Consider the following 20,185-nt stretch of genomic DNA (forward strand, 5'->3'; position numbering starts at 1 on the left):
TGTGGAAAACCAGAAATTAGAAGATACATCGTATGTCTTCCTAAGAACTCGTATCTGCCGGTAATTTGTGTGGGGGTTCAGGAAACTCACTATACAACAACGACAGTAACGTGTGCCAGACTGTTGCAGTGCTTGACATCTGACTGGTGGGATCCTCACAACAGCCCTACGAGCTGCCTACTATTACTGCTCCATTCTACAGATGAGGAAGCCGAGGTTCAGAGAGAGGCAGTGACTTGACTAAGGTCACAGAGAAAGTGGCAGAGCCAGGATTCATTCCTAGGCTGTCCTAGCCTCACAGTCTCAGCTCTTAACTCTGCACCAATGCCTCATGCGTTGCTAGAGGGAGAGTAAATTGCCATGATCAGTTTGGAGGCAATTTGGCAGGATCTTAAAATTCAAAATATGTGTACCTACGGTCCAGTAGTTCTATGTCTCATTGTCTAACCTAAAGAAACACTCACCAGTGTGCACAGATATTCTATTCATAGTAGAGAAAAATATGGCTTATGTGAATCAACAGTAGGCAGATGTTAAAGGAATAAAAGCTGAATGTTGACTAAAAAGCATGTTGCAGATCAAAATGATCAAAAGATACAGAATGATAACACTGGGGTTAAACTATAAAGTTATATCAACACACACAAAATGTTGTGTGTGTGTGCATATGGTTATGTATCTATGTATGGGCACACATGTAGACATACAGTTCACACCCATACACACATGCACAAAGACACATATATACGTATACGTATATGTACGTGTATACAGTTATCAAGAAGGATTCGGAGTGAACCGTTAGAGGGTCTATTTGGGGTTTTGAAAGGGGACTAATGTTGAAGCTAGTGGAAAAAGCAGATTTTAACTTTATGGTTGTTCTAAGAAGAATGTGTCCAGTATTACTTGGCTGGTAAAATACACTTAAAAATAAATGTTGCCAGTTTTTTGGCCCCGGGAAGATTTCACTGTCTGCCTCCTTTTCCCTGCCGCCTTCTGGACACACCAGGCTTATCCTCAACACCCCATCCTGGCTTCTACTCTCCTCCCAGCCGCGGAGTCTTCCCGACTTCCTGCAAGCGGGCTGCCCAGAGGGGTGGGGGCTGCCTTCCTTCGTCCCTTCGACGCACATATTCATTCCCAGGAATTAGAAAGTCACGTGCCCTTGGGGCCAGCTGGAATTGGTTTGCAATTCCAGCTCGGTAACCTGTCATGAGGTCTGGGGTGAGCGACCACGTCACTTAGCGTCTTGTTTCTTTGGCTGTGATGCGGGGATGGTAGTTGCTATATTGAGTAATTAACGAGTTTGGTTGGCTAATGCAGATCTCATGACTGTGGTAACATGATTCAGATGCTGCTGCAAACACAGCTTTCCCTCTGTTTGTTGGCCGTTTGTTGGTCCTTAACTGGCCAATGGGGTGTCACAAAGACGGGCCTGCTAATCATATTATTAGGCAAGGTCACATTTTAGCCACAACAAAGCGGGTGGGTTTATGCCACTTTTTCCTGGAGAGGAGCTGCTCACCCCCTACTCCTTGCCCTTTTCTTTCGATAGTGCTGATGGCTACTCTGTGGCTAAGGAAGGCAACCGGGAGGGAAACCCACATCCTTGAGTACCTTTTGTGTGCCAGGCACACTCTAGGCACTATCTCATTGGATCCTTATAATAGCTCTTTGAAGTAGCAGCGTTTTCTATTCTGCATATTTTGCATACGAGAGAATTGATGGACTGAGAGGAGCAGCAAGCTGGACTGCTGTGAGATGCAGAGTTCAGGCTAAGTGTCGGATCATACCACATTCCGTCCCAGACCTGGCCAGTGTACATGACCAGTGGCCCCTGTGATGACAGGTGGGCCGAAGAGTCAGGTGGCGTGTCCATCCCACCAGAGCCCACAGCTGGCGGAGCCTTCGTGAAGACTCCCACGGTAATCAAAGGCAATGTTCCGGTGGAATGCTGGACTCCATGTCTCTAAGTGGCTTTGAAACCAGAAGACACGTTCATGAAATGTGACCCGCAGAATAAATCGGTAACAACGGACCCAACAGGATGCTGGCGAGTTGTGACCAAGGGGGATATCTGAGCCCCGTGATCAAACAGAGGCAGCTTTCTAAGAGGCTGTCAGCTGGATCTGTGGAAACGGCCCGGCTCAGATCAGCGATTGCTGTTTCTGTGTTTCTAAACATCTCCTGTCCTAGGGGCTCGGGGACAGTGTAGGGCGGGGAGGGAGATGGTTTAGTTCCCCTACCTGACTCGTTCTTCTCGATGATGTCCACCACCTGCCCCACGCTGAGGCTGATCTCCGAGCTCTCCTGCTTCTGGTAGTCTGCCACCACCACATACTGCTCCAGGACCATGGGGTCCACTGAGGTCAGGTCACCCCCTGTGGATACAAAACCCACATGCAGCCACTGCCCACACGTGAAGGAGCGAGAGCCAGGGGAGAAGGGTGGGTCAGGAGAACATTCCAAAGAGAGAAAGAAGCTATCATAGGACTTACCTTGAGGGTCACCTCATCCATTCATTCCTGCATAATTTGCTCGTGCAACCACCAAAACTTACCAAATACCTATTCTATGCAGATACTGTGCAAGGCACTGGGGATTCAGAGTTGGTCAAGATATGGTACCTGCCTTGAAGAAGCAGACAGCCTGATGGGAAAGTGCATTCATGCATACCAATCCTTCCTTCCATCCATTTATCCGTCCATCCACCCGCCCATCCAAAATCACTCATCTCGTAATTCAGGAAGTCACCAGTGATGTTCCAGACCCTCTATTAGGTGCTGGGGGTACTAAAGTGAATGAAACAGACATGACTCCCAGTCTCAAGTAAGTTAACCTAGTTGGGGCACATAAACAAATATACATCATGACAAGTATACAGGATAATAGAAGTATTAATTTTTGATAGCTACATTGCTGGAAACAACCAGGAAGCTGGACCAAGACTGGGAAAGGGGATGCCACATTCAATGGGGTGGTGAACAAGACCTCCCTAAGACAGGGGCATGAACAGGAGACATGAGAGGATGGGGAAAGAACGGTGCAGGCAGACTCTCGGATGGGAAAGGGCCCAGAGCCTTCTAGGAACTGGGAGGAGGGTAGGGGACTGAAGTCCAGTGAGTGAGGACAGCGGTCCCGTATGAAGACACAGAGGCAGGCAAGGGCCAGAGCAGGCAGATAAGAAGTTTGGATTTTTTTCACCCTCAAGTAGAAAGCCAGTAGAGGACTTGAAGAAAGGAATGGCAAGTACAGATTTACATCTTTAGAAAGATAATTCTGGCTGCCACACGGAGCCCGGAAAGAAAGCAGGAGACCAGACGGAGACCAGCTGTCAGGCAGGAGACGGCGGTGGCTTTGGACCATGGCAGTGGCAGTGGGAGAGAAGGATGTGGACAGGTGCGCCAGGAGAGGCAGTTTCCACAGGACACGGTGGATGGTGCCCTCTGGAGTTGTGTGGTCCTGGTTAAGCAGTAAATCACACCTGCCTAACAAAAGAAAAGATATTGCAGACTATGGCTGATGTAAAGGGAAATCTGCATTCAGAGACTCCAAAGAGAAGGGAATGGCCTTCTTAGAGCAGCAGACGGAATGCGGTGGGAGGGCAGCCTGACATTTCTGGCCACAGGGTCTTCGTTTTCTGCAAGTCCTGATTCACAGCATTTCCTCCTATTGTTTCCATAAACAACTGAAATAGCCAGGAAATCCCACCTCTCTGTGTCCAAGCACACCCGGTAACAGAGTGGTGTGTGAGCGCCAGGCCACACTGAGCCCGTTTTGTGCATCTCTTCCCAGCTCTGTTGGGTGGCGCCTTGCCGGTAGCTTGAAATTGGCCACCGTGGGAGTATTTACACCATGGATATTGGCAAATGCTACAAAGCAGGGCTTTCGACCAGAAAGCTGGTTGTGAAGTATTCACCAGCACGCCAGTGCCCTCCAGCCTCCGGCATCCAGAAAGAGCACAAAAGCCCTTTGTCAGTACCATGCGCTCTGAATTTTTGATGTGGGAAGCCAGAATAGGGCATTGTAGCAGGGTGAAGCGTTACTGCCCCTTGGCTCTGTGACTGAGGCCAGTCCCTCTTCCCAGCTGAGGTTGATGGAGGGAAACAGGAGTGGGAGGGTCCCAGGGCCACCCTGGGTAGAGAAAGCACGGGAATAGAGAAAGAGCAGAGGAGAGAGAGGGAGATGTAGGCCGAAGGTTCAGGAGCAGGTCTGGAGGGAAGCAGCCCCACACGAATGCCCATCACATCACACGTAAACTGTATGGCTGCACACCATACATAAACTATGTCAATACAACCACCTGGAAGGTGGCTACTACCTTGTTTTACAGACACGAAAAGAGAGGCCCCGAGATATCAAGTGACTTCCCTCGGGTCCCACAGCTGGATGGTGACAAAGCCAGACTTGAATCAGGTCCACCTGGCTCAAAGGCTCCCAGTGTGGTGGGGTGTGGTGGGGGTAGGTGGGAAAGAAAAGACGCTAGGGAAGGAAGTGTGGTCTGAGGCCCGCTTGCTTTCCTTCCCTGTGGGTTCCCATGAGCACCTGTGAGCACCCCCGGGGACCAGTAAGGCCAGGTTTTATTTCCTTGTGTCTCTCAGGGGTATCTTCTCTCCTCCAGCACCTCTCCTGAGGCTGGCCTGCAGGGCTGATTTCCTCATTGCCTTGAGCACAACAGTCCACCCCAGCCAGCCCAGCTGGGCTTTCAGTCGCCTTCGAGCAAGCTGGTTATTGCCCCTCCCGCTGCCCCCACTAGATAATAAGCTCTGGACAGCAGAAGTCTTGACGGTGTCCTGAACCACCTGGCACTGGGCCCACAAAGATCCTACCACGTGAGTGAATGGAGGTAGATTCTGGCTTGCTGGAGGCTCCTGGCCATTGCGAGCTGGGGACAATTTCCCCAGGGAATGCAAGAGGTAGAGACTCCAGAGTCTAGAGTTTTTACCCCAGGATAGAGCCTGCCTTGGGGATCACAATCCCAGGAATGCAGCTACTCTTCTGATTTGGCCCTCCGGTGGGCTGTATCCAGGCCAACTGTGTTTCTCTGTGCCTTAACTTGAGAGAAAGAACTGGAGAAGACAGGAGAAAAGTATCCACTTCACAGTCAGGTTGGAACTTGTGCCCACTGCTCAGGTGCCCAGGGTCTTCCAGGCAGGAGGTCAGGGGGCTGGTGGAGTCACAGTGCGGCTGTACTCATGCCTGGGGGTTCTCTGCTGCCACCTGGAGGCAGGTCGGGATTCTTTGTCACAGAGCCACAGGTTTGATGCGGGTGGACCTTTTTAGTGCTTCGTCACCTGACTTTACTCCTATCCTCTGCACCAGGGACTGAGTGAGGCTTCTTTGGGATGGTGGTGGTGGGTGGGGGGAGGGGGGAAACGACACTTATAACTGGTCTCTATCCTGCCCCTCTGGTCTGTCCTCCATATTGCAGAGTGCTTGCTTCAAAAATGCTACTCTGATCATGCCTCTCCCTGCTCAGCACCTGCTGTGGCTCCCCAATGCCCTCAGGTTCTCTACAATCTGGACTCTGCTGGCCTTTATGGCTGTGTCTTTTGGCTCCCTCATCCCAGGTGTACCTAGAAAACATCATAGGCTGTTTTCAGGATGCCTTTTCCTCTCCTCTGCATTCACATGGGAACCACCTATTCTTAGCCTCCTAACTCGTCTTTTGCCTCAGACTTGACTGCTACGATTTGCTCTGGACACAGCAGCTATAGTGATCCTTTCAAAAGATGTGTAAGATCATGTTCCCCAAAGGTCAAGACCCTACAATGGCTCTGCCTCACTCAGGAAAAGCCCAGTGGCCTATGGGGTCCTGCCTGATCTCTCTGACCATTTCTTTTCCACTCTCCCCAATGTGGCATAGGAAATTGCATGGTTCAGCGTCCTGCTCAAGTGGTATCTCATCAACGGAACCTTCTCTTGACCACCCTGCACTGCCTCACCTAATTTTATTTTGCCATAGAGTTTAAAAAAAAAAAAACACAGAGTCTGTGTAGTCATTAGTTTTCCTGTCTGTTTTCCCACTCTAGAACATAAGCCCCATGAGTGCAGGCTCTTGTTTAGTGTTGGACTCCCTGCCTAAAGGCTCACAGGCCCACGTGGTCTGCTTTGGTGCAAAGGGAATTTGGAAAGTTGTTCTATTTTTATAGGGTTGTAAAGGAGAAGGAGAGGAAGAGGAAAAATTATTATTATTAACAGAACCTGTATGTGGCCTGCAAACCCTAAAATATTTGCTTTCTGAGCCTTCAGAGAAAAAGTTTGCCAACATCTGGCCTAGAATGTGAAGGGCACCTACTAGGCTCAATGAACATCTGAAGGAAAAAAAAAAAAAAGACTATTCTAAAACTCACCCTTGGCAGACTTTCTTCCTCAGAAAGAAATTAAAATGTCTTCCTTTGCCATACCTATGACATTTCATTTTCTTTATCCACCTATTCATTCTACCAGACTGTAAGAAGGCTTCCCACATCTTATTTACCTTTGCATTCCCTGGGGGCCTAGAGCACTGTCAGGTACACAGTAGGTGCTTAGTAAACATTTAATCAACAACTGCGTCTGTCCTGTTCACTCGCCACTTAGCACAGACACTCAACGGATATTTGTGGACAAATGATGAAGGGAAACTTCTAGAAACTCTTTGCTTTGCATGGCGCCAGGCCTCCTCCTGTGTTGAGAGTTACAGAAGGCACCTGTCCATCTTATGGGCAACCAAAGACTGTTCCTTCTTGCCTACAAGTAGGGATAGAGCTTCGATTAGGTCAGGGTCCAGTTAAGTATGGTTGCTCTGTCCAAAAAGTTAATTGTTGCCACCCAGTTTTAACAACTGATGGTGGTACACCTGTACCATATAGTTTTCAGGAATCTGATCACTGGAGTGATCTATTCATTTCTGCACCAACTCTCCCAACCATGCTGCCAAGGGGATTTGGGAGAACCAACAGCAGTGACAGAATCAGAAAATCATGGGACTCACTGCAAACAAGACACAAATCCAGGAAGTGAGGAGGTCAGGGAGCAAGGGTTAGGACTCTGGGCTGGCCATGAGCAGATCTGTTACTGGCACAGGGCTCAGGGCTGGCACTTCCTCCAAGACTTGCTCAGGGGCCACGTCTCTGTCTTACATCTCCTTCTTCTTCTTCTATGACAGCAGCTTTTATACCGAAGTACCCTGCCATTAAGTGGTTCAGAAAAAAGTGCACGGGGCTGCCTCTCCAGCAGTTCTTTTGCCTTCATTTTACCCAGAGCACTCAACTATGAAAACCTCATTGGTTTGACTACCAGAATTCTCACACTAGGCTTCAGGCCACACTAGGCTTCAGGCTTTAGGTGGACACCTACCGGTGGACAGTGATATTGCACCCAAGCTCTATAATGCATAGTAATAGCAATACCTCAAGTTGATGCAGGTAGCTAAGTACTAGGAGCTACAAGTTTGAAATCAAAGTGTTCCTAGGTAAGCAGTGTCATTCTTGTGGTCCAGCAGGAATAAGGGAAGGAAAAGGTCAGCATAAAGGAGGAGATTCGACAGCAGAAGGGTGATTTTGACATTGAGGAAGTGCTATAAAATATTCTCAAGAGGTACAGTGCCTAATCTACCACAGGATTTCCTAGTTGGAATGTTTTGATTCATGATGACATGTTTTGAATTTTATTAAAAATTTTTTTAATGTTTATTTATTTTTGAGAGAGCGAGCAGGGGAGGGGCAGAGAGAGAGGGAGACACAGAATCTGAAGCAGGCTCCAGGCTCTGAGCTGTCAGCACAGAGCCCAATGTCAGGATCAAACTCACGGACCGCAAGATCATGACCTGAGCCAAAGGTGGATGCTTAACCGACTGAGCCACCCAGGTGCCATGACATGTTTTGAATTTTATTTAAATTTTTTTTTTATGTTTATTTATTTTTGAGACAGGGAGAGACAGAGCATGAACGGGGGAGGGTCAGAGAGAGAGGGAGACACAGAATCTGAAACAGGCTCCAGGCTCCGACGCAGGGCTCGAACTCACGAACCACGAGATCATGACCTGAGCCAAAGTCGGACGCTTAACCGACTGAGCCACCCAGGCGCCCCATGTTTTGAATTTTAAAGATAACTGCCATGGACTAAATTCTGTCCCTCTAAAATTCATATACTGAAGCTTTAACTCCCATGGGATGGCATCTGGAGGTGGGGTCTTTGGGAGGTAATTAGGTTTCGATGAGGTCATGAGGGTGGGGCCCCCAGGATGGGGCTAGTGCCCTTACTAGAAGAGACACCAGAGGGCTTGCTCTTGCTCTCTCTCGGCCATGGGAGGACACAGAGAGAAGGCAGCAGCCTAGAAGCCAGGAAAAGGGCTCTTGCCAGAACCTGATAATGCCGACACCTTGATCTCAGACTTCCAGGCTCCATACTTGGAAAGAAAGAAGCTTCTGTCGTTTAAGCCACTCAGTCAATAGTTTTTTTGTTATGGCAAAATATAGTGAGCAATGATAACACGGGATTTTCTTTCCAGAAATTGACCATACTGCCAATCTTACTGGAAGAGCCAGTAAATCAGAGTATACTTCAATAAGTAAAGGGTAGAAAAATCAAGAAGAAAGATGCTCCTTAAATAATCAGATGACCTCTTAAATTTTGGTGGGAGGATTTTTTTCTTGCAAGATGAGCAGAAGTTGAGACCACATTAGCCAAAGTCTGCTGGCAAATTCTGGAGACAGGTGAGCTTTCTCCAATTCAGAGTACCAGCACAGAAATCTCTGGGTTTGGGCTGTCGACCTTAAATCCCTTTCACACTCAATCAAGAAGGCCATTTCTAACACAGAGGAAGAGTTCAAAGGTCAGATAAAAAAATAAGGCTCATCTCCGCATGGGTCTTTAGTCTGAAAAGAAAAATGTTATTTTCCATCCAGCTGAACTATAAATAAATCCACCCCTCCATCATTGCAGGTGAATGATGTAATAGTCATCACCACAAATTAGAGCTTCTTCTCTCTTTTCCAGACCAGTCCCCTCATCAAGCCTGTTCCGACCGGACACTTTGGTTTTTGCAAACTAGAGCTGTCTCTTTCTTCTCTTCCTTCAGCCGTTCCCTCCAGGAAAGTCTCTGCACACTCAAAGCCAGAAACTCTTGTCATCAGCCCAAGAGTTCCTCTTCTCCTCTCTGTTCTTTTCTAAGAAACGTATCATTATCCTCAGAGCCCAAGGGCCACGCACAGCTTGAACAGGATGCCATGGCTCTGGCCAGTACTTATTAAACGCAAAGTGCAGCTCTAAACAGACTGGCTGGGGAAAGGCGGGCGTTCATTCCAGACACGAGACCTTGAGGCAGAGACCTAGCTCCTCTCTACTTTCCCTTGCAAGCACAGCTTTGACCACAGGCCCTGTACCCAGGGGGCAGTAAAGGGACCAGGGCTACTGAATTTGGAATTTCTACTGATGCTGGACAGGGACATCCATGTGCTTTGAATTAATGGCAGCAGTATAAAGACGGCAGCAAACATGTATCACTTAAAATGTGCCAGGCACTGGTCTGAGTGCTTTATACATATTACTATAAATCCTACAATAACCCTCCAAGATGGATTACTATTATTATCCCCCATTTTACAGATGAGGAAATGGAGGGCCACGAGAGGAGGCAGGCATCCTTTTTTACTTCTGGGATCTCTGCTTGGCCCTTCTCTCCCCACAGCATTATCAATGCCCTCAAACTTCCTGGAGTCCTAGATACATAAAAGAACTTGGAATTCTGGAAGCTCTGAGGACCATGCTGGCTCCAGGTGTGGTGGTATGGGTAGGGGACTCTGCAGATACGGGGGTGGGGGGGGGCAGATAATACTGGGTTTGCAGAAGAAAAGGTTGGACTATCGTGAGTCTAAAGTTATCAACCCCAGGCCTGAGATGACTCAATCATTCCTCTATGCATACCTAAATCCCCACCTTCTCTTTTCCCATCACTGCTCTAGGGAGTGGAAGGGGTGCTGGGAAGGAAAGGAACTGGTGCCCGGGAGAAGGGAGTGAGTGCCAGAGGTGGTGGAAAGAGTGGCTCTTATTGCCCAGCAATAACAGCAGCCCAGAGGCTGGGCCCAAACCTGTGCCTCCCGCCTGCGCACCTCCCCGCAGCCCTAACTGCCCCTTCGCTCTGTGGAACGCTCCCGTTCACTCTTTAAGACCCAGTGTTCCTCCTTTTGTGACCCCTTCCAACACCTGAGAAGAATGCTCTTAGCTGTGAGTCACCACATTCCTCTGTCTACAGCAGAATAAAGGTATTTAACCCCCTACAGGTGGTCAGGAGATATCGGGCTCCCCCATTCCTCTGAGGCATTCTCAAGGAAAGACAGCAGGTCTTATCCACTCTAACTTTTTGACACAGGATGCAACAACCTCCAATACTTTTTTTGGAAAACAGGCTGGGGTGTCAACCAATCAATCAAGCATCAACCCATCCATCCACCCATCCACCCACCCAGTCCCATGCTGTATCCCTCAGGCAGTGCCCAGGGACTGGCAATCATCGGTGCAGAGTAGGGGTATGCTCACCATTGAATGAACAGGAGAAAATGGAAAAATATTCTTACCAGATTTCTTTTTCCCAACATGCTCCCTGCACAGGAAAGAAAGGGGTGGGAGAGGATAACAAGTCAGTACTGTTACATAGCGACACGAGTTATTCCATTAGGAAACAGAGATTCTCCATTCCACATCATCTCCAGTGAATGAAGAAAAGCCAAGTCAGCCCCAGGGACCCAGACTCTTCAAAGAAGAAAGAACTCCTTTTCATTTACTCCTTTTGCCTGATAAGTGCTCCGGTGCCCTGGGGACTAGCATCTCCACTCTATTTGTAGAGTAGGGGGCCCTGGGGAGGAGCCGCTGTGGGGGCATGCAGTATAAAAGCAAGAGTAGGCCCCCATGTTGCACTGAGCCTGATGCCCACCTCGTCAGGCACAGCAGAGGCCCTGTCCCACCTCCTGGGGGTGCCCTGAGCCATATACATGAAGCAGAAAGCTCTTGGCAGTTAAGTGGTGAGGGGAACACACTATAACACTGGGTAGGAGTCTCGATAGCAGCGAAGAAAACACATCTCCCTCGTGGTGACAGAGAGAACACTACCGTGGGCTAGAATTCACACCGAACAGTGAGTAATGTATTTGTCAACCCTTGTATTTGTCAACCACATCAGAATGTGTACACATCGCTGCATCACAAGTACAGTATGACAAATCAGGGTTTACACATACTTTTTAAGTAAATTATCCCAGTAGTAAAAAGGTTTCCAATGCTATAAAGAGAAAAGGGAGGTGACAGGGTGGTTGGGTTGAGACAGATGTTGTGGTGGCAATAACATTAGCCAAATGTTATTACCATATGCCAGTACCCTGCTAGATACTGTTTAGTTCACTCACTTAACACTCAGAACAGCCCTTGGGAATAAGTACTCTTTTAATGCCTATTTTATAGATGAGGAAAATGAGGCCCAGAGAGGTTAGGTAACTTGCCTAAGGCAACACAGCTAGTAAGTAGCAAGCGGAAGCCAGCTCTACCTACGTAATTTTTGTTTTATGTTTATTTATTTTTGAGAGAGAGAGAGAGAACGTGAGCAAACAGGCGAGGGGCCGAGAGAGAGGTGGACAGAGGATCGGAAGCAGGCTCCGCGCTGAGAACAGAGAGCCTGACACGGGGCTTGAACTCACTAACCATGAGATCACGACCTGAGCCGAAGTCAGGCACTTAACCAACCAAGCCACCCAGGCACCCCAGATTTACCTAATTTTTAAAAATTGAGCTATCATTCACACATCATAAAATTCATTCTTTTAAAGTGTAGAGTCCACTGGTTTTTGGCATCTTTGTAAGGTTGTGCAATCATCACCCTAATGCCAAAAAAATATTCATCATTCCACAGGGAAGCCCTGTACCTATAATGGTCACTTGCTATCCCCACCCCTCCGAGTAGCTGGCAAACACTAATTTGCTTGCTGCCTTTAAAGACTGGTCTATTCTGGACGTTTCATATGAATGGGATCATACAGCAAGAGGCTTTTTGTGATGGCCTTCTTTTGGGTGGAATGTTTCCAAGGGCCATCCATGTTGTACCATGTGTCAGTATTTCATACCATCTGATGGCTGAATGCTATTCCCTCATGTGGGTAAACCCACACTTTGCCGATCTGTTCATCAGCTGATGGGCATTTGGGTTGTTTCCGCTTTTTGTCCATTATGAATATGCATCTATCAACATCTGAGCTGAGGTCAGATGCTTAACTGACTGAGCCACCCAGATGCCCAAATTTAGTCTCATTTTACAGTCTGGCTTTTTAACCACCGTGTAATGATGCTTTCACTGTTATCTTGGAAGGGGGTGAGGGGCTTAGACAATCCCCTGAGCCTGGGGCCACACTCCTGTGCAGCTGAGAGGAGTGGCAGGGCCCCAGTGCTGGGCTGTGCAGGTCGATCGTGATGTCCCCTGGCCAGGCACTACCTCAGTGGGGCTAAACTTCATCACCCGTGCGTGGGGGGTTGGGGGTGGTGGTGGTGAGGGCTATGGAGGAATAATGTAGCTCAGGCTTCCTGGCACTTGCTGTGGAGACACTGCTGGTCAGAGTGCTGTATCTGGACTGCCCCAGTGAACCCTCATGACAATCCTTGAGGGTTACTCCATTTCACAGACGGAGACACGGAGGCCCAGGGAGGCGAAGCAACTCAGCCAACATCAGAACCCAGGAGACCTGGCTGGGGCCCACTCTCCTGCCCGAACCCTGGCCTGGCCAGGGGCAAGGGTGCTGCAGCTGGGGCAGGGGGCTGGGGGCAGGAGGGGGCTCTTGGTTTCCAGCAGCAGCAGCATGTGTGGGCTCATGTAGGCACATTACCTCTCTGTGTGACATGCTTGGCACGGTCCCAAGTTTTCCCGTGCACGGCAGCAAAACCTTCCTTTAACAGCACCATTTGGAATCCATCTTCTGTCTGCCTCAAGACTGCTGAGAACGACCCCCAGTCTCCACCTTCAGCCCTGACTCGGGAACGAGCTTCAGGAGGCTGACCAAGGGACCAGCTGCTTTGCTGCTGTTCATTCCTCCCTAAGCCAACAACCAAGGCCCACCAGGGACTGCCTGAGGGGCCCCAGAGCCATCCCCTGGGCCCTCAGCAACCCTCCTACCTTCCTTCCCTCTTCCTTTCCCCTTCAAAGCCTGCTTTAAAGACAGGAAGACGTCACCAGGTAAGTACCTGCTGCGTGCCAGACTCTCCTTTATCGGCAGGGTGGTGTTCAAGCCTCACAACCACGATGCGATCAAGGTTAGCCAAGCCCACCTTGCTGATGAAACAGAAGCTCAAGGAAGTCAAGACACTTGTTCAAGGGGACAAGCAGGAAAAGGAAACAGAAATTGGGAACTTTTCCTTCTTTCCAGGAAGCCTCTTGGAACTAGATGCATATCCTCCAGCAGGATGCTGGTAAGCTGTGGTTTCTTTGGTACAGTCCAGGCGATGTTTTGTATTTTTAGTGGATGTTCTATTGGTGTGCATGTATGTGTGTGCACGTGCTCTCTCTCTCTCTCTGGTCAAAGAGCCTGGCTGGCACTTCTCAGCCCTTCCTGACAGGTGCTGTCTCTTGCTCCTAGGACCCCATGACGGCCCTGCACCTGTAGGCTGGTCTCCCCTCCCCTCATGGCGACTGCAGACACACATGGTGGTCTCCCCCACAACAAAACTTGTCAAAAAGCACTATGTGTATATCACTGTCTCACTGGCGGGGCATCTGGTGCCATCAACTCCTGGTATGTGAAAGCTAGAAGGCAGGTGGGGAAATTCTTTGCCGCGTGCCCCAGGCGGTGGGGACTATCGGCTGTGCACGGACAGGCGCCAGGAAGCGTCGTCTGTCTGCTGTAGGGGCTGTGGTGAACATTTTGGATAGCACTGGACCCTGGACGACCAAGATCAAATCCCGGCCCTGGCCCCGTAACCCTGAGTGGGTCTCGTCACTCACCCGTCCATCTCCCTCACGGTCCTGAGCACATTCACGCTTGTGGGCAAGGCACTGGGATGAATCTCCTGCACAGGCCCTGCCTCAAGGGCCCGTAGCCTCCTGTTTCTAGCATGCTCCATGCGTTCCGTGGTTAAGTGTGGATCTGTAGGGGGTTCCTTCCCTGGGAGGGCCACATGGAGCAAGGCCCCACCAGGGCTCAATCAATGGGATCCAGCTCAATTTTTACTTTGCTTTAGCGGCGTCTGGGTGGCTCAGTCCGACTCTTGATTTTGGCTCAGGTCATGATCCCAGGGTCGTGGGATTGAGTCCCACATCAGGCTCTGTGCTGAGTGCGGAGCCTGCTTGGGATTCTCTCTCTCCCTCTCTTTTTGCCCCTCTGCCCCACTCGCATGTTCTCTCTCTCTCTCTCTCTCTCTCTCTCAAATTAAGAGAAAATCTTTACTTCGCTATACTCCCGTTCTTCCTGGGGCTGGCCTGGCAGCAGGGACAGCTGTGAGAGCACACTCTGGGAAGCTGTACACACGCCAACTTACTCTTTGGGGGGATTCAGGTCCTCAGGTCTTGTCTCAAAGAACTGCAGCACCTCGTCACACTGAGAGATATAGGGGGGAAGCTGGATCAGGGCCTGGAGAAGAGACACAAGTGAGTCCAAGGGAAGGAAAGGGGTGTCGGGAACGCAATGACCCAGGGGTTCTCAAACTTGGGTATGATCAGAATCTCTTGGCGGGGGGGCGTGTGAAAACAGATGGCTGGGGACCAGCCCCAGATTTTCTGACTCAGTAGATGTGGGGTGGGGCCTGAGAATGTGCATGTCTGACACCTTCTCTGGTGCTGCTGCTGGTTTGCGGACCGCACACACACATGCATGCACACACACGCACTCCGTATGCACACACACACATGTGCGCACGCGCATTATGGGCGTATCTGAACAAATAACATGCACACATTTAGATAAAACACTCAACTATGGACTTCATTCCACGTCATCATTCTTACACAACTTCAACTCTACTGGATATTGGGTGTCTACTGCACAAACGTATCCTCCTTTACCGACCAAGCTGCCTAGTGGTGAACGCTTAGCTTGTTTCCAACACGCCCGCATGGATGTCTTAACTCACAGATCTGCAGTGTTAAAGTGAAGGCGCAGCTTTAGGATTTGGGTAGAGGTTAGAAGTTCCCAAGTTATGGGGCACGTGGGTGGCCCAGTAGATTAAGCATCTGACTTTGGCTCAGGTCATGATCTCACAGTTCATGAGTTTGAGCCCCACATTGGGCTCGCTGCTGTCAGCACAAAGCCCGCTTTGGATCCTCTGTCCCCCCTCCCCCACTCGTTCTCGTAGATAAATTAAAAAAAAATTTTTTTTAAGTTTTACTTTTTTATTTTTTTTAATGTTTATTTCTGACAGAGAAAGAGAGAGAGAGAGAGAGAGAGAGAGAGAGAGAATAAGAGAGGAGAGCAGAGAGAGGGAAACACAGAATCTGAAGCAGGCTCCAGGCTCTGAGCTGTCAGCATAGAGCCGGATGTGGGGCTCGAACTCACAAACCAATGGACCATGACCTGAGCCAAAGTCGGACACTTAACTGACTGAGCCACCCAGGTGCCCCCCCCCCACCCCCCGCCAAAAAAAGTTTTAAAGAAAAGAAGTTCCGAGGTTACTGAGGGATTGAAACATCTGGTTATCTCCCATTGCCCGAGTCATAGAAATCTGCCATCCCAGCTCATCAGTTAAAGGACCCTCAGAGGTGTGCCAGCGGATTGGATAAGGAGTGGGTAGAAAGCATAAATGGGACTAGGTGTCGTGCTAATTTACCTACCAATAGGTATCCATTCATTGATTCAACAGACATGATCTTTGTGCCCAGAACTGCATGGTTTCTGTGTCCAATACAAGAAGGATAGGGTACATCCTGATCACGAAGGGATTTGAAACTAAGACATGGCTCCACAACGAATAAACAGCTCAGCTTAACAAATCTATTTAAGCCCCTTCTGGCGCAGCTCCTGAGGACGCGGATCTGTATGCAGTAACGCAGCTTCGTGCACGCATTTTATTACAAACTTCTATGCAGGGAGGGCGCCTGGGCCCATGCACAGATTTGAATAGCACAGGCCATTCTGCCAGCCCACAGTCATGCTCTGGAGTGGGCAGGACTCCCGTACCCCCTTACCATGCTGAGTGTGAGCTGGGCGTGGAAAAATCGTGTCTTGTATTTTCTACATGACAAGCCTCCATAAACTCACCTCCCATTCATCCCCTGCAAAGTGACCCCCCCCCAACCCTGCTACAGGGCTGTGATGGACTAATGGGGAGACGGATGCAGGGGAGGTCTCCAACGGCACCCTTCTTGGAGTCTCAGGAGGTGTTCTGAGTTATTTTTCTGGTTTTTAAAAAGTTAAAAAAAATTTTTTTTTAAATTTTATTCATTTTTGAGAGACAGAGACAGAGCGTGAGTGGGGGAGGGGCAGAGAGAGAGGGAGACACAGAATCCGAAGCAGGATCCAGGCTCCGAGCCGTCAACACAGAGCCCGATGTGGGGCTGGAACTCACAGACCACAAGATCATAACCCGAGCAGGAGTTGGGACGCTTAACTGACCGAGCCACCGGCGCCCCTGGTTTTTAAAAAGTTTTTTTTTTTTTTTTCAATGTTTTTTATTTATTTTTGGGACAGAGAGACACAGAGCATGAACGGGGGAGGGGCAGAGAGAGAGGGAGACACAGAATTGGAAACAGGCTCCAGGCTCCGAGCTGTCAGCACAGAGCCCGACGCGGGGCTCGAACTCACAGACGCGAGATCGTGACCTGGTTGAAGTCGGCCACTTAACCGACTGCGCCACCCAGGCGCCCCTAAAAAGTTTTAATTGTGGTAAAAGACACATAAAATTTGCCATTTTCATCATTTTTTTTTTAAAGTAGGCCCCATGCCTGACATGGGGCTCGAACTCATGACTCTGAGACCAAGAGGTGCATGCTCTATTGACCGAGCCAGCCAGGTGCTCCATCATCTTAACCATTTTTAAGCATATGGTTCAGTGGCATTAAGTACATCCACTGTGTTGTGCAACCATCACCAACACCCATCCCCAGAACTCTATTTTGCAAATCTGAAGCCCTGTACCTATTAAACAATTCCCCCTTTCCCCAGCTCCTGGCAACCATTCTGCTTTCTGTCTGTATGAGTCTGACTACTCTAAGTACCTCATACAAATGGAATGATACAACATTTGTCCTTTTGTGACGGGCTGCTTTCACTTAGCTAATGGCCTCTAGGTCCATCCATGTGGCAGCATGTGCTGGAATTTCCTTCCTTTTCAAGGCTGAGTAACATTCCACCGGAAGGATATGCCACATTTTGTTTATTCGTTCAGCCAAAGATGGTCACTTGGGTTGCTGACCCTGCACAGCCTTTGAGTCAGGCTCCTGTCCCGGATCTAAAGTGGGAGAACACATGTGAAGCGGGTGGACATGTTTTTAGTAGGGTGATGTCCCCAGTTACCGTCCATGCTCTATCCTTCTGGGTTGAAAGATGTTGACCATACGGGGTCTGATATTTGTGGTTCGTTGATTTTATTAGCCTTGAAGTAGCTTCTGCTCTGTAGCAAATCCCCAGGAACTGACCTTTTCCAGGCCGGAGGCAGACAGCCCAAGAGGGAGAGGGTGGGCCCTCCCCTCCTCTGCCTCTGGTCCCTGACCGCCTTCTCCTTCTGGTTTAGAGTATTCATTCTTCCTGGGATGAGCTGCCATCTTGGGGACCCCTGTGGCTCTCTCATTCCTCCGAAACCCTGCAGTTCTTACAGTTAGAACCACATAATGAAAGAGCTGATTATATGCTGGACCGTGGCTGCTTAGTGGGCAGAAATCTTGCGGCTCCCCCCCCGACTGCAATAACACCATTCATTCCCTTATGTGGGGCTCAGCACTCGATGGCTCCTGAAACGCGCTTGTCTGTGTCATTCCATGTAATCCTGGGAGGGCTGGCCCATTTCAGAGATGGGCAGATGGAAGCTCTGGGGAAGCAGGGAGGACTTGAGAGCCCAGGACTGGCTGACACCAGCTCCTCTACCCCAAATCTACAGAGGGCAGGGGTACATAGTTGCTCATCCTGCACCTTTCTTCATGCCTAGACAGTGCTGGAGAGAAAGTATTCACCATCGTTCAGCCAAAGATGGTTGAAAGTATTCACTGGATCAATGACACGAGGAAATGGCCTGGATGTGGCCACGTGGCCCTGTTTGGGGACAGCAGGGTGGGGCCCCGAGGTGGCCATGGCCTCTGCCTACAGGGGCTTCCCAGGGTGCTCCTTGCTGAAATGAGCAGAGGCTCCAGAAGGACCAGCGAGGGAAGGGACAACGAGGCCCACGGAAACTTCCTGACAATGCCAAGTTCTCTTTTGGTTTTGAGTAATTCCTGGGAAGTAAAAGCCAAACCTCCAAACCATAAAATACAGCCAAGTTACTAATAAAAGGCAGCCCGAACGCTTTGATGTTTGCCCCTTCCATTCTGGAAGGACAGGCTAACAGTAAAAACATGACCTGGGGCAGAGCAATACTCCAGAATCATCTTGTGTTTGGTCAGTAAAGACAAAGAACCATAGTTCCAGGAAAACTCGGTTCTTCCCTGGATAGAGTCCGGGCCTTTTGGATAAACGTGGCTGGTCAATGCAGGGAGGAGAGGAGAGGTAAGAACAAGTGTTGTTTGCTGAGGGTGACGAGGAAAGGTCAGACAGACCCAGCTCCTCATTCTGGCTCTAGCCATGTCCCATCACCTCTCTGAGCCTCAGTTTGCTCATCTGTAAAATGGAAATCACTAACATCCATGTCGGAAGGTTGTGCTACAAGACTTTAAGACTTCCATCATACACCAGCCCCTTGGTAACATTAAGTTAACCCTTTGTCTCTCAGTACTGTATCAAGTACAATAGGGTGGTGGTTCCCAGAGGTGGTTTTGGAGCCAGCAAGAGGACTCTTAAATAACAGCGGCTTGGCTAATGAGGGAGTTTTCTCAGCTTCAAAAGAGTGCCCCAGAGAATGAACACTTCTCTTTACATTTTATTTTGATCATGTTTAAAAATTGACTTATTCTGAGTGAGGGGAGAGAGAGAATCCCGAGCAGGCTCCATGCTGTCAGCAGGGAGCCTGATGTGGGCTCGAACTCAAGAACTGTGAGGTCAATGACCTGAGCCCAAATCAAGAGTTGGATGCTTAACCGACTGAGCCACTCAGGTGACCCTCTCTTTATATTTCAACAATTTTATTTTAGGGTGATAAGAACAGTCCCCACGAGATCTACCCTCATAGGAAATTTTAAGTGTACAATCCAGTATTGTCGGCTGTAGATCTCTACAGCTTATTCATCTCGCTTGCCTGAAACTTTATGCCCGTAGGTTAGTAACTCCCCATTTTTCCGTCCCTCCAGCCCCTGGTTAGCACCATTTCGCTCTGTGAGTCTATGAGTTTGACTATTTTAGATACCTCATGTAAGTGAAATTATGTAGTATCTTATCTTTTTGTGACTGGCTTATTTCACTTTAGCACAGGTTCATCCACATTGCCACATATTCAGAATATCCTTCTTTTTAAAGGTGGAATAGTATTCTATGGTACGTATATACCACATTTAGGTTGTTTCCACATCTTGGCTATCATGAATGGTGCTGCAATGAACATGGCAGTGATCATATCTCTCCCAGATCCTGACTTCAATTTCTTTGGATGTATACCCAAAAGAAGTGCGATTGCTGGATCACATGGTAGTACTATTTTAAGTTTTTTGAGGAACCTCCATACTGTTTTTCATAGTGGATGCATTTTGCATTCCCACCAACAGTATGCAAGGGTTCCAATTTCTCCATATCCTTACCAACACTTGTTTTTTTGTTTTTTAATAATAGCCATCCTGACAGATGCGAGGTGATATCACATTGTGGTTGTCACTTGCATTCCCCTGATGATTAGTGACATTCAGCAGTTTTTCATATATACAGTTAGTCATTTATAGATCTTCTTTGGAGAAATGTCTATTCAAGTTCTTAGCCCATTTTAAAATCAGGTTATTAGCTTTTTTGCTATTGAGATATATGGGTTCTTTATATATTCTGGAGATTGACCCTTTCACAGACACCTGATTTGCAAATATTTTCTCCCATTCTGTAGGTTGCTTTTTTTACCACTCTGTTGATTATTTCCTTTGCTTTGCAGCTTTTTAGTTTAATACAGTCCC

General features: G+C 48.7%; 1 protein-coding gene across 2 annotated transcripts in view; it reads right to left on the reverse strand.

Moving 5' to 3' along the window:
- Nucleotides 1-20,185, reverse strand: part of SH3PXD2B (SH3 and PX domains 2B) — a 101,513-nt gene that overhangs the window by 22,558 nt on the left and 58,770 nt on the right. For both annotated transcript variants that reach the window (XM_058723446.1, XM_058723447.1), the window contains exons 5-7: nt 14,494-14,585; nt 10,560-10,585; nt 2,247-2,381 (exon numbers count right to left, since the gene is read on the reverse strand). In XM_058723446.1, the coding sequence (XP_058579429.1) occupies nt 2,247-2,381; nt 10,560-10,585; nt 14,494-14,585 (253 nt within the window). The remainder of the gene's footprint in view (nt 1-2,246; nt 2,382-10,559; nt 10,586-14,493; nt 14,586-20,185) is intronic.

The sequence above is a fragment of the Neofelis nebulosa genome, chromosome 1 (assembly GCF_028018385.1).
Source record: "Neofelis nebulosa isolate mNeoNeb1 chromosome 1, mNeoNeb1.pri, whole genome shotgun sequence".
NCBI lineage: Eukaryota > Metazoa > Chordata > Mammalia > Carnivora > Felidae > Neofelis > Neofelis nebulosa.